Consider the following 13,312-nt stretch of genomic DNA (forward strand, 5'->3'; position numbering starts at 1 on the left):
TTCCTAGATATTTTATTCTTTTTGTTGCAATGGTAAATGGGAGTGTTTCCTTAATTTCTATTTCAGATATTTCATCATTAGTGTGTAGGAATGCAAGAGATTTCTGTGCATTACTTTTGTATCCTGCTACTCTACCAAATTCATTGATTATCTCTAGTAGTTTTCTGGTAGCATCTTTAGGATTCTCTATGTATAGTATCACGTCATCTGCAAACAGTGACAATTTTACTTCTTTTCTGATTTGGATTCCTTTTCTTTTTCTTCTCTGATTGCTGTGGCTAAAACTTCCAAAACTATGTTGAATAATAGTGGTGAGAGTGGGCAACCTTGTCTTGTTCCTGATCTTACTGGAAATGGTTGCAGTTTTTCACCATTGAGGACGATGTTGGTTGTGGGTTGTCATATATGGCCTTTATTATGTTGAGGTAAGTTCCCTCTATGCCCACTTTCTGGAGAGTTTTTATCATAAATAGGTGTTGAATTTTGCCAAAAGCTTTATCTGCATCTCTTGAGATTATCATATGGTTTATATCCTTCAATGTGTTAATATGGCGTATCACATTGATTGATTTGCATATATTGAAGAACCCTTGCATTCCCGGGATAAACCCCACTTGATCATGGTATATGATCCATTTAATGTGCTGTTGGATTCTGTTTGCTAGTATTATGTTGAGGATTTTTGCATATAATGTTCATCAGAGATACTGGCCTGGAATTTTCTTTTTTTGTGACATCTTTCTGGTTTTGGTATCAGGGTGATGGTGGCCTCATAGAATGAGTTTGGGAGTGTTCCTACCTCTGCTATAGTTTGAAGAGTTTGAGAAGGATAGGTGTTAGCTCTTCTCTAAATGTTTCATAGAATTTGCCTGTGAAGCCATCTGGTCCTGGGCTTTTGTTTGTTGGAAGATTTTTAATCAGAGTTTCAATTTCAGTGCTTGTGATTGGTCTGTTTATATTTTCTATTTCTACCTGGTTCAGTCTTGGAAGGTTGTGCTTTTCTAAGAATTTGTCCATTTCTTCCTGGTTGTCCATTTTATTAGCATACAGTTGCTTGTAGTAATCTCTCATGATCCTTTGTATTTCTGCAGTGTCAGTTGTTACTTCTCCTTTTTCATTTCTAATTCTGTTGATTTGAGTCTTCTCCCTTTTCTTCTTGATGAGTCTGGCTAATGGTTTAACAATAGTCTTTATCTTCTCAAAGAACCAGCTTTTTGTTTTACTGATCTTTGCTATCGTTTCCTTTATTTCTTTTTCATTTTTTTCTGATTTGATCTTTATGATTTCTTTCCTTCTGCTAACTGGGGGTTTTTTGTTCTTTCTCTAATTGCTTTAGGTGTAAGGTTAGGTTGCTTATTTGAGATGTTTCTTGTTTCTTGAGGTACGACTGTATTGCTATAAACTTCTATCTTTGAACTACTTTGCTGCATCCCATAGGTTTTGGGCAGTCGTGTTTTCATTGTCATTTGTTTCTAGGTATTTTTTGATTTCCTCTTTGATTTCTTCAGTGATCTCTAGGTCATTTAGTAGCGTATTGTTTAGCCTCCATGTGTTTGCATTTTTTTACAGTTTTTTTCCTGTAATTGATATCTAGTCTCATAGCGTTGTGGTCGGAAAAGATACTTGATACGATTTCAATTTTCTTAAATTGACCAAGGCTTGATTTGTGACCCAAGATATGATCTATCCTGGAGAATGTTCCATGAGCACTTGAGAAAAATGTGTATTCTGTTGTTTTTGGATGGAATGTCCTCTAAATGTCAATTAAGCCCATCTTGTTTAATGTATCATTTAAAGCTTGTGTTTCCTTATTTATTTTCATTTTGGATGATCTTTCCATTGGTGAAAGTTGGGTGTTAAAGTCCCCTATTATGATTGTATTACTGTCAATTTCCCCTTTTATGGCTGTTATCATTTACCTTACGTACTGAGGTGCTCCTATGTTAGGTGCATAAATATTTACAATTGTTATATCTTCTTCTTGGATTGATCCCTTGATCATTATGTAGTGTTCTTCTTTGTCTCTTATAATAGTCTTTATTTTAAAGTGTATTTTGTCTGATATGAGAATTGCTACTCCAGCTTTCCTTTCATTTCCATTTGCATGTAATATCTTTTTCCATCCCCTCACACTCAGTGTGTGTGTGTCCGTAGGTTAAGTGTGTCTCTTGTAGACAGCATATATACAGGTCTTGTTTTTGTATCCATTCAGCCAGTCTACGTCTTTTGGCCGGAGCATTTAAGCCTTTTGCTTTTAAGGTAATTATCGATATGTATGTTCCTATTACCATTTTCTTAATTGTTTTGGGTGTGTTTTTGAAGGTCTTTTCCTTCTCTTGTGTTTCCTGCCTAGAGAAGTTCCTTTAGCATTTGTTGTAAAGCTGGTTTGGTGGTGCTGAATTCTTTTAGCTTTTGCTTGCCTGTAAAGGTTTTAATTTCTCTGTCGGATCTGAATGATTCCTTTCTGGGTAGAGTAATCTTGGTTGTTTTTCCCTTTCATCACTTTAAATATGTCCTGCCACTCCCTTTTGGCTTGCCGAGTTTCTGCTGAAAGATCAGCTGTTAACCTTATGGGGATTCCCTTGTATGTTATTTGTTGCTTTTCCCTTGCTGCTTTTAATATTTTTTCTTTGTATTTAATTTTTGAAAGTTTGATTAATATGTGTTTCAGGGTGTTTCTCCTTGGATTTATCCTGTATGGGACTCTCTGCACTTCTTGGACTTGACTATTTCCTTTCCCATGTTAGGGAAGTTTTTGTCTATAACCTCTTCAAATATTTTCTCAGACCCTTTCTTTTTTTCTTCTTCTTCTGCGACTCCTATAATTTGAATGTTAGTGTGTTTAATGTTGTCCCAGAGGTCTCTGAGACTGTCCTCAATTCTTTTTATTCTTTTTTTATTTTGCTCTGCAGCAGTTATTTCCACTATTTTATCTTCCAGGTCACTTATCCATTCTTCTGCTTCAGTTATTGTGCTATTGATTCCTTCTAGAGTATTTTTAATTTCAGAAATTGTGTTGTTCATCACTGCTTGTTTGCCCCTTAGTTCTTCTAGATCCTTATTAAATGTTTCTTGTATTTTCTCCATTCTGTTTCCAAGATTTTGGATCATCTTTACTATCATTACTCTGAATTCTTTTTCAGGTAGGTTGCCTATTTCATCTTCATTTATTTGTTCTACAGGTTTTTACCTTGCTCTTTCATCTGTAACATATTTTTTTGTCATTTCTTTTTTTTTTTTTTTTGATGGGTGGTGCTGTTTTCCTGTTTTTCTAGTTGTTTGGCCTCAGACCTCCAGCACTGGAGTTTGCAGGCAGTTGGATACAGCTGGGTCTTGGTGCTGAGATGAGGAACTCTGGGAGATCTCACTCCGATTAATATTCCCTGTGGTCTGAGGTTCTCTGTTAGTCCAGCGGTTTTGACTCGGAGCTACCACCATAGGAGCTTGGGCCTGACCTCTGGCCTGGGAACCAAGTTCCCACAAGCTTTGTGGCACAGTAAAAAAAAAAAAAAAAAAAAAAAAAGAGTGAGAAAAAAGAAAAAAAGGAGCAGTACAATATCAAAGAATAAAAAACAAAATAAAATTAGAAAGATAAAAAATATATTAGGAAAAATAAAACTATAATGGAAACAACTGCAACAAGGTAAAATAAGACCAAAACAGAAAAAAGGAAACAAAAAGTGGGCGGGGGAAGCAAGCCAGAAGGAGAGAACAATAACAAAGTATAAAGAATAAGATAAAGTTTGAAAAATAAAAGATTTATTAGGAAAAATAAAAATATGAAAGAATCAACAACAATGAATCAACAAGGTAAAACAGAAGCCCAATCTAAAAGAGGAAAAAAGAAAAAAAAAACAGAAAAAAGCCTTGGCTATGGGGGCGGAGTTTAGGTGGGGTGGAACTTAGGCAGGGGCGTGGTTCAGTGTGGGGCAGGACCTAGGTGGGTGGGGGGGGTGACGTTTGTGTGTGGGGCAGGGCCTAGGCTCAGGACCCACGTAGCTGGAAAAAGTCCTGGGGGCGGGGCCTAGGCAGGGCAACATTCAAGCATGGGGGCACAGTGGGTCTCTGCTTAGGACCCGTGTGGAAGGGAAGAAGCAGCACATGGAAAGGAGGGCCGCCAGAGTGTGGGGTTCCGGAGTTTAGAGGTAGGCCCCTGGGTGAGGGTGTGTGGGTGGGGTTTAGGCCCAGTGCGTTTGGAGGGGGTCTCAGAGGGGGTCTCCAAGTGTAGAGGTGGGGCCCTGGGTGGGGGTGTAGGAGCAGGGCTTGGGCTCTGCGCAGCAGGAGGGAGGCTCCAAGGGCAGAGGATTAGGCCCAGGAGCCCAACAGGCTCCCCAGCTGCTAAGCAGACAGGGAAAGCACTGGCTGTGTTCCCTTCTGTTCCTTCGCACCCCTCCCCTTCCATCTCCCCCAGGGTCTCCCCCGTCGCCGCTGGACCCCTAACCATGGGTGGGTCCCGCTGGGTGTAGGAACTCCTCTCCTCCCCCAGCCACCTCTCAGGGGTTCCAGTCCCATAGGTCTGGCCTTTACTTTTGCTCTCCCTTCCCTCCCTCCCACTCCCTCAGGACCACATGGCTAAAGGGGGCCTCGGTGGGCAGAGGATCAGGCTTGGGATCTCAGCAGGTTCCTGGGGGCCCAAGTGGGCAGGGGAAACCTAGCCATGCTCCCTTTCGATCCTCTGCCCTCCCAATGGTTCCCCAATTTCTCCCTTCAGGCATAGGATCCCTTCCCCTTCCCCAGCCACCCCTCAGGAGTGCCAGTACCATCCCACCTCCACTTCTCCTCCCCCTTCACTCCCCCCAGGCCCCACGTCCTACCCAGTCCCTGGGGGTTCCTACTGTCCCATTAGGTGTCCACAGTCCCCCACCAGTGCCTGGTAGGTGCCCAGTTGTACAAGATGCGAATTCCACGTCCTCCTGGTATGCCATCTTGACTCTGCCCCCATCAATGTCTTTTTAGATTACCAGTTTACCATTTCCTTTGTTTCCTATGTCTTCCTGTACCTAACAAACACCCTTCTTCTGGGTTCAATTTCCTTCTTACTGAAGTACTTCCTTCATAAATTCTTTAACAAGAGTACAGGAACAATAAACTACACATTTGTTTAGTTTTGTTTTTGTTGTGATGCATGAAAGGTCCTTATTTTAGCCTCATTCTTGAATAATACTTTAGTGTGGATATAAAATTCCAAGTTGATAGCAATTTTCTCTCAGCATTTTGAAGATACAATTATATACTGCCTTTTATCGCTGCTATTAAGCAATTGTCCTTCAGTCAAAACTTTCTTTGGTAGCTAGTTTTTTCTCTATTGTTTGAAAATCTTCCATTTGCCTTTGGAGTTCAGAGTTTTATTATGATGTATCTGTGTGTGTGTTTTGTTTTATTGAGTATGCTTCAGACTCATCTCGATCTGAGGCTTCGTGTCTTTATTAATTCCGGATAATTCTCATTATCTCTTGTAATACTGCTGCTCCTTTATTTTTCTGTGCTCTTTAGCATTTCACTAGGTAAACTTTGAGATGTCTCCTGTCTCTTAGCCTCTATTTGATCTTTTTCATACCTTTATCTATGTTACATTCTGTGTGATTTCTTCATCTCTTTCAGTTAACCAGTTTCTCTTCAGCTTTGTCTACTATTCTGTGTAATTCATCCATCAAGTTTTCATTTCAATTAAAAAGTATGTTTGACTATGTTTACCTGTTTTGAAAAAGTACTATACTTTTCTTATATTTATAATTCCCCTTTTATGTCATTAGTCATTTCAAATTTACTTACCTGAATATCTGTTAATTTTATTATGTGGACTTTTTGAGGATGCTCTTCTTATTCTGATTTTAGCTCATGATGTATTGTTTACCATTGAGGTTGTATGCTTATCTTTAATCCCACTTTGTAATTGGGATCCTATGCAGTCTGGATTTAACATACATACCTCCAAAGCATTTGCTTCTATCAGATACTCTAGGAGGATTGGCATCACATGGACCATTTTTTGGTTAATTTCTTAAAGTGTCTGGGACCATGCATGTGGTATTAATGTAAATCCAAAACTTTCAGGAAGTCAGATTCATGATTATGAATTCTCAGGAGAACCTTTTTTCCATCCAGACCGGGACCTCTGAGACAACTAAACTTCTTTTTCTTTTATGATGTGAGTAGTTCTTCTTTCTAATCTATGCTTTCACTGAATGCCTAGTTCTTTGAGAAACCTAGCCTTATTCTGAAACCTCCTGTCCATCTCCCTATTTTGTACTAGCTCAAGACCTCATCTCCAGTATCTATTAATGCTGAAACACAAAACTATTGGAATTCTAATGCTTAACATGTAATATTCATATTCTTCTTTATTTTTAGTCTTCTAAGATTTCCCTTATTTTCACAGGAGCCCAACTTTGCATTTCAAATAGAATTTATTATATTTTAGCTAGCATTTCTGGTTGTTTTATATGAAAAGCATTTAAAAATTATTTAGGTTTTCATGTTGCTAGAAATGTAAGATGTAATTATTTATTCAGTGTCTGCTTCTTCATCTAAAGTGCCCTATTCATGAGAACGGCAACTGTGAATCTTGGTTATAGCTAATTTCTGAAACTAAGAATAATGCCCAGCACAAAAAAGATGCTTATTTAGTATTTACCTAGTAAATACTAAATTAATATCTGGGGTGAATATTATGGCAAAATCAGCAATTGAGATGAGAGGAGGCAGCCTAGAGTGAGTATGAGAGCATCAAAACCAAATGTGCCTAATGCACATTCATTTTCAGAAAAGGAGAGCGCCAAAATTAGGTGGAGGAAGTGATTTACATGGTAATTTACATGGGAGGAAATGGATATTATCTCGATTTTAGAGAATTATAACCTTTAGCCAAATTATCAAGGTTCTTGTGAGAAGTATCAACAGTTAATCGAAACAGAGATAAAAATCTTAACGTATGACTACAGAAGTTAAAATTTGCTTTTGTAGCCAGATAAGGGGGTGTAGGTACCAGAAAATTAACTTGAGCTTTTAAGTCACATAAACTTGGAAGTTCATCCCTTTATAAGTTTGTTTAATGAGATGAGTGGGGTTTTTTGAAGATTTGTGAAGTCTAACCATAGCTAATACTTACAGCGTACTTACTGTATGCTATGTACTCTTCCCAAAAATCTTACATATGTTAATTCATATAATCTTCATAATAACCCATTTTAATGTGAGGATACAGGTACAGAAAGATTAAGAAACAAAAAACTTACCTAAAGTCCAACAGTAAATGGCAGAGCTGGTGTTCAAACTCTGGCATTCTGACTTTAAAACAAGCTATCCTGAATGGTGGGTACAGTGTACTATGCACTGAAATCTAGTGTTTGTGGGATAGCATTGTGATATATCATTACATAGAGAAACACTGTTATGTGAATCTGTTCTAACGTTAAATTTCTTAAGTAATGTTTTTAATGCTTAATCAAGAAGAGTATATAAAGAGAACGACAGAAAATTATCATAATTATACATTTTTAAAAATATCTTTATGGTTTTTCAGGCAAAGTGGTAATGACGTGATAGCAGATATTGTCATGAAATTTAAATTCACCAGGAATAACAATGGACCATCAGTGAAAAGCAGAATTGAGTCTGTTTTACGCCAAATGATGATTAACTCTGGAAACTTGGCAATGAACCCTTCAACTGAGTTAACACGCAAGTATCATTTTTTTTAGCCATTTCATTTCAATATATCTCTCTACCAGTTCTAATTCATGTTTCGATTTAATGAGAGACTGACTTTTTTCCCTTGGAATTAAACTTTATGAAAACAATGTATTATGAAGCTAACTATAATATATAGCTCTCCAATATAAAATATTCTAAAGTTTTAAAGAATCATTTAGCATTCATGTAGTAAGTTTTATTTGCTAAAAATTCTTTATTATTTTTCCCTCTCAACTCTCCTTGTAAGGGATGTTGCTGTCAGATGTTCAATTTGTAGGTATGTTATAAGAATGGTAAATAGCTGTTCGAGGTCAGAGAACAATTTAATTAAGGATCTATCTCCCTGAGAAAAGAGCATGCAATTGGAAGGTGTCTGGTAAATACTTGTAGAATTAAGAAGGAAATTAGAAGATTTAACAATATCCCTACCTCCTCTCTGAAAATCCTCTCTACTTCTGCCTAGAATGGAATCTATTTCCATTGTTTTTCATCCCTATTGCTATCACTCTGGTCTAAGCCAACATCATTTCTTACTTGAACTACAGCACTAGCCTCCAAGCTACTCTGCTTCTATACTTTCTTGGCCCTTTCCAATGTGTTGTCCACATACTGATCAAGGAAATATTTTAAAATATAAATACAATCTTGCTTAAAAGCCTCCCATGGCTTCCCACAAAACAAAACAAAAATAAAAACAAAACATAAACACCACACGTAAGAAGAATACCATATTTCCTGGTTTACCCAGGACAGTCCTGGGTTCATGCCAATTGTCCAAGAACCATTATTAATATTAGTCTTTATGTCTTCTGGTTTGGACAATAAATGATATGGTGATCTCATCTAAAGCACTGTATGATCTGGTTCATACTTACCCCTCTAGCCATTTATTATACCATTCTCTTCCTCATTCACCACAATCTGGCCACACCTTCACTTTCTCTGTTTGCAAAAATTCTCTCCTTCTTGCCTCAGGGCCTTTGCATACATTATTCCAGTTTCTTATAACACAGGTTATATCACCCCCTTGCATCTGTCAAGTATCATCTGAATCATTTCTTTCTAATGTAAGTCTTTTCTAACTTCCAGTACTAAATTATTTACCTCTGTCATACACGCCTTCATTTTCCTTTACAGCGTTTATCACAATTGAAACTACAATATTATTTCTGTGTCTTCATCCTACTCTGTAAGTTTTCTAAAGACAAGGACCAGTCTGCTTTGTTCATCCTACTGTCCTTCTACTGCCCAGTGTCTAGCACATAATAAGTACTCCATTAATATTTTTGCATGACTTTAAAAAAAAAGGAATTACTTAATATATGCATAGAATTTAAGGACACTCCTTCAACTCTGTCATGCACTGCTAGCTTAAGAAACCATGATCCCCCTCATAATAAGCTCACAATTAAGGGATTTTGGTGGTTCCCACATTGGACTGGTAGTTAATCAGCAAATACCTGTTATAGTTTTACTAGTTGTTAAAATATTGAAATTCTTTCCTATCTGTTGGTAAATAACCACTGCACCAGCCCTACAAAGGTGCCTCCCCAACCCCTCCAAATTCTCCCATCCCTACCTTGGACTCCCAGCTCCTCCCCTTGCAACTACAGCATTAATGCTTAGCACAGCAAGGACCTCTAAGACACTGATCCAGCTCCATAGGTGACTGTGTCCTTCCTGACTGGCTGATGCTCATGCATTACAGTTTGTTTAATCCTCACAACAACCACATGTTATAGATCCTTCTATTGTCCCCACTCAGAAAAGATAGATAATTGCCCAGGGCATACAGACAGCATGTAGGGGAGCCAGTATTGAAATAAAGTCTTTTTGCTCAAAGAATGAAAAGGAATGGTCAGCTCTTTTTATTTCCTTTCTCCAAAAGGATGTTTTGCCTCCTCTAACACTTACAAAGCGGTGTGATGTCCAAGCCCTGTGAAACTTCTGGCAGCAAAAAAGTTTGTTTAAGTTGACTTTAGAGAACATGAACACCTGTCTGAGAGGTTTAGATTTATCTTATAGGAAATAAGAAGCTGATTTCTCATTAAAAGATTTCAAGCAGAGAAGAATATACTCTGATATGATCTACATTTTTAGAAATGTCAGTCTGGTAAAGTAGAGGTGGATGCATTAAAAAGGGCAAAAGTGGAGGCAGGGAATAGGAGTCAAATGATGAAAGCATGAACTAAAGTAGTAGCCAAAGGGAGGGGGAAGACGGTGCTAATGCAAAGGATGGTTAGAGGCTAGAAGGTACAAAATCTGGAAAGCAATAAGATGTGGGAAATGATGAGAAAGGAGGAGTCAGAGACCATTTCAGATTTCTAGCTATTGGTGGAAATGGTGTCATTTACTAAAGGAGAAACTATAAGTAGCAAATTTGGAGTAAAATTTGGTGACATTGAGTTTGAGATGGCTGTAGGACATGCAGAGAAAACTGTTCTATAAGCAGACATTAAACTGGAATATACAAACTGTCACTATCTGGTACCAACATATTTTCCTTTCTGTGCTCTCCCACCACTTCTCTACATGCAACACTTGTATTAGCTCTACTGACTTTATTGTTCCACAAACATCTTACACCTCCATGCATTTGTGCCCACTATATTTCTCATCTGGAATGCCTTTTCACTTCTTGCCTGCCTGAAAAACTCCTTTTAGGTATTCAAAATACAACTCAAATGTTATTTTCATCATGATAACATCTGTGAACCAGAATCATTAGTAACTCTCTCCTTTATCCTCTCTACTTCACACTTAAATTTATTTCAATGATTTCTTGATCAATTTCTACCTATAAATTATGTGATGGCAGACCCCCTATATTTTGTTATACCTGCAGTACTACAAATAGTATCAGTAAAGTAATACAGATATAGTTATATGTACATACATATATATTAGAAAAAAATGAAAAATTAACTTCTCTTATAGCATTTACTACATTGTATCTCCATGATTATGTTTCTGTTTTCCCAAGTAAACTGAGTGACTTGAGAGCAGAAATATCTTTTAAATAAATTTTAAGTATCTTTTAAGCGTTTGATGAGAAATTAAAGCACAAACTTTAGTGTGCAAACAATAAATTGAGGGAATATTATAAACATTTTACTGAAGGCCATGACTCAGATTCTTTCAGCAGGTCTGCGATGTAGCCAAGGAGTCTGTATTTTAGCAGTCCTCTAAATGATTCTGATTATGGTTGTCTGAGGACTACACATTAAGAAATTAAGGTCAAATGGTATACAGTCCTTTTTGTATTGATCTTACTCTCTCTCTCTTTTTAACACCAGCAATAAGTGAAGTGGATACAGAATATATTTTAACTCAAGGTAAGCTTTTAAATTACTTTGTAAATGTGGTTTACCAAAATAAAAAGAGTAAATGTTCAAGTGATTTGTAGTCTTTGCCAAGGCAGTGTCTATTGAGATGGTATCTTTATTCTTAGTTCATTCATGTGGGTTGTTGTTGAGATAAGATATTGCTGATTCTGTTGGCCTATGAAGTGATGTTTAAGTTTTCCCCTCCTTTTAGAAGGAAGAAGTAGCAATGCCATTCCACCACTCTGTAAAAGTTTGGTCTCATTAAGGTTTTCTTGGCAGCTTTGGGAAGTTTTTCCTGCCCTGGTTCCATGGCAGCATTTCAGTAGACTTGTAAATTATGTTTAGTTGCATCATTTATATGCCTTCTCCTAACCACCAGAATAGCTTGCTTTGCTGTGGATTTAAGTTAATCATAAAGTATAATAAAAAAATTACAAAAAGCAATATCAGTTTTATGTCTATAACATATTAGAAAAGTCACTGCTTTCCAATGTCCTTATGTATACTCTCAGGCTAGGACAGCAGAAATATAGCCCCTAGAAAACAGCAGTTTACTTCTCTGGCTAATAAAAGGTAGTTAGAAATTAGTTCAATATATCTTGATGGCTGGCCTATCTCCCATACTTAAGTGATGTTATAAGTTAATGCTTCCTCTGTGGGTGTTTTTCAACTTCATTATATATTTAATTCATGCTTCTTTTTCATTAAAATGTGCTTAAATAATTTACTAGAGAATTTGGTTGGAGAATGTAGCAAAGGAACCTATATTCCATGTATATTCTTAACGGAAGTCTAGTCCTCCTCTATCTGGGAGATCTGTTAGAAAAAATGCCTTTGGATGGTGTCCTATTGAAGCAATGTCACTACTTCAGAGCTGGTCCAGCAATAGAAACTGTTGGTGGTGATTTACCTCTAATTTCTCAGTAATAGACTAAACAAGAGGAAATAAACCATGGGAGTGGGAGTTAAGAGGAGTTGAGTGATCCAGCCCACTCCAGCCCGTTTCAGCTTTGACCATTGGAGAGTCATGGGCTCTCTTAAAATGTTTAAATAAACCTCATCTAGATACTTAGAAACCTTCAGTTATCCTCGAGAATATTCTGTGGACCTAAAGTAACTCCTTTTCGAGGGCACATTTGGTAAGATAGAGTCAGTTACGGATGTGGACTGAACTGTTCACAATGAACTGAATTACCACTATAGAGTCTTCATGATGAGAGCAGTTTCCCTCCAACTTCACTGTGCACATGAATCACTTGTTAAAATGCAGCTTCTAATAAGTTCTGAGAACCTAATGCCCAGCTTGGTGACTATAGTTAGTAATATGGTATTGTACACTTGAAAGTTGCTGAGAGTAGATCCTAAGTATTCTCATCACACTTACACACACACACAAAAAAGAGAACTATGTGAGGTGTTAGATGTGTTAATTATCTTGAACTTGGTAATCATTCTACAATGTATATGTATATCAAATCATCGCACTATATACTTTAAATATATATACATTGTATCAATATTTGTCAATTATTCCTTAATAAAGTTGGAGGGAAAAAAAACACAGCTTTTGATTTGTTCCCTGATGTGGGTCTGAGAGTCAACAATTTTTTTTTGTCATTGTTGTTCATCTTTACTGTGGGACAACTGACAAATAAAATTACAAGATATTTAAAGTGTACAATGTCATGATTTGATACATGTATACATTATGAAAAGATTCCCCTCATCCAGCTAATTAACACATTCATCACCTCATGTATTTATCACCTCCCTCCCTTTTTTCTTTTTAGTGAGAACTCAGCAAATTTGCTACTCTCTCAGCAAATTTCTATTATACAATACACTGTTGTCAACTATAGTCACTATGTTATACATTAGATTCTCAGACCTTATTCATCTTACAGCTGTAAAAAAAAGTTTACACCCTTTTACCAAACTCTCCCTATTTCTCCAACCCGCTGGCCACCACTTTCTACTGTTTCTAGGAGTTCAACTTTAATTTCCACATATAGGTGATACCATGCAGTATTTGTCTTTGTCTGGCAAATTCCCTTAGCACAATACCCTACAGTTTCATCCATGTTGTTGCAAGTGACAGGATTTCCTTCTTTTTTAAGGCTGAATAACATTCCTGTGTGTGTGTCCATGCTTGTGTGCATGCTTATGTGCACATATATACCACTATTTCTTGATCCACTTATCTACTGACAGACACTTAGGTTGTTTCTACACAGAGCCAACATTTCTAACAAGGTCCTAGGGGAGGCCTGTGCTGCAGATCCACAGACCACACT

General features: G+C 37.2%; 1 protein-coding gene across 1 annotated transcript in view; it reads left to right on the forward strand.

Moving 5' to 3' along the window:
• Positions 1 to 13,312, forward strand: part of TMPRSS11D (transmembrane serine protease 11D) — a 256,137-nt gene that overhangs the window by 224,952 nt on the left and 17,873 nt on the right. Inside the window, exons 6-7 of the mRNA XM_082390259.1 lie at positions 7,523 to 7,680; positions 10,989 to 11,027. Coding sequence (XP_082246385.1) covers positions 7,523 to 7,680; positions 10,989 to 11,027 — 197 coding nt within the window. The remainder of the gene's footprint in view (positions 1 to 7,522; positions 7,681 to 10,988; positions 11,028 to 13,312) is intronic.

This window comes from Balaenoptera borealis (assembly GCF_965194805.1).
Source record: "Balaenoptera borealis genome assembly, chromosome: 4".
Lineage (NCBI taxonomy): Eukaryota > Metazoa > Chordata > Mammalia > Artiodactyla > Balaenopteridae > Balaenoptera > Balaenoptera borealis.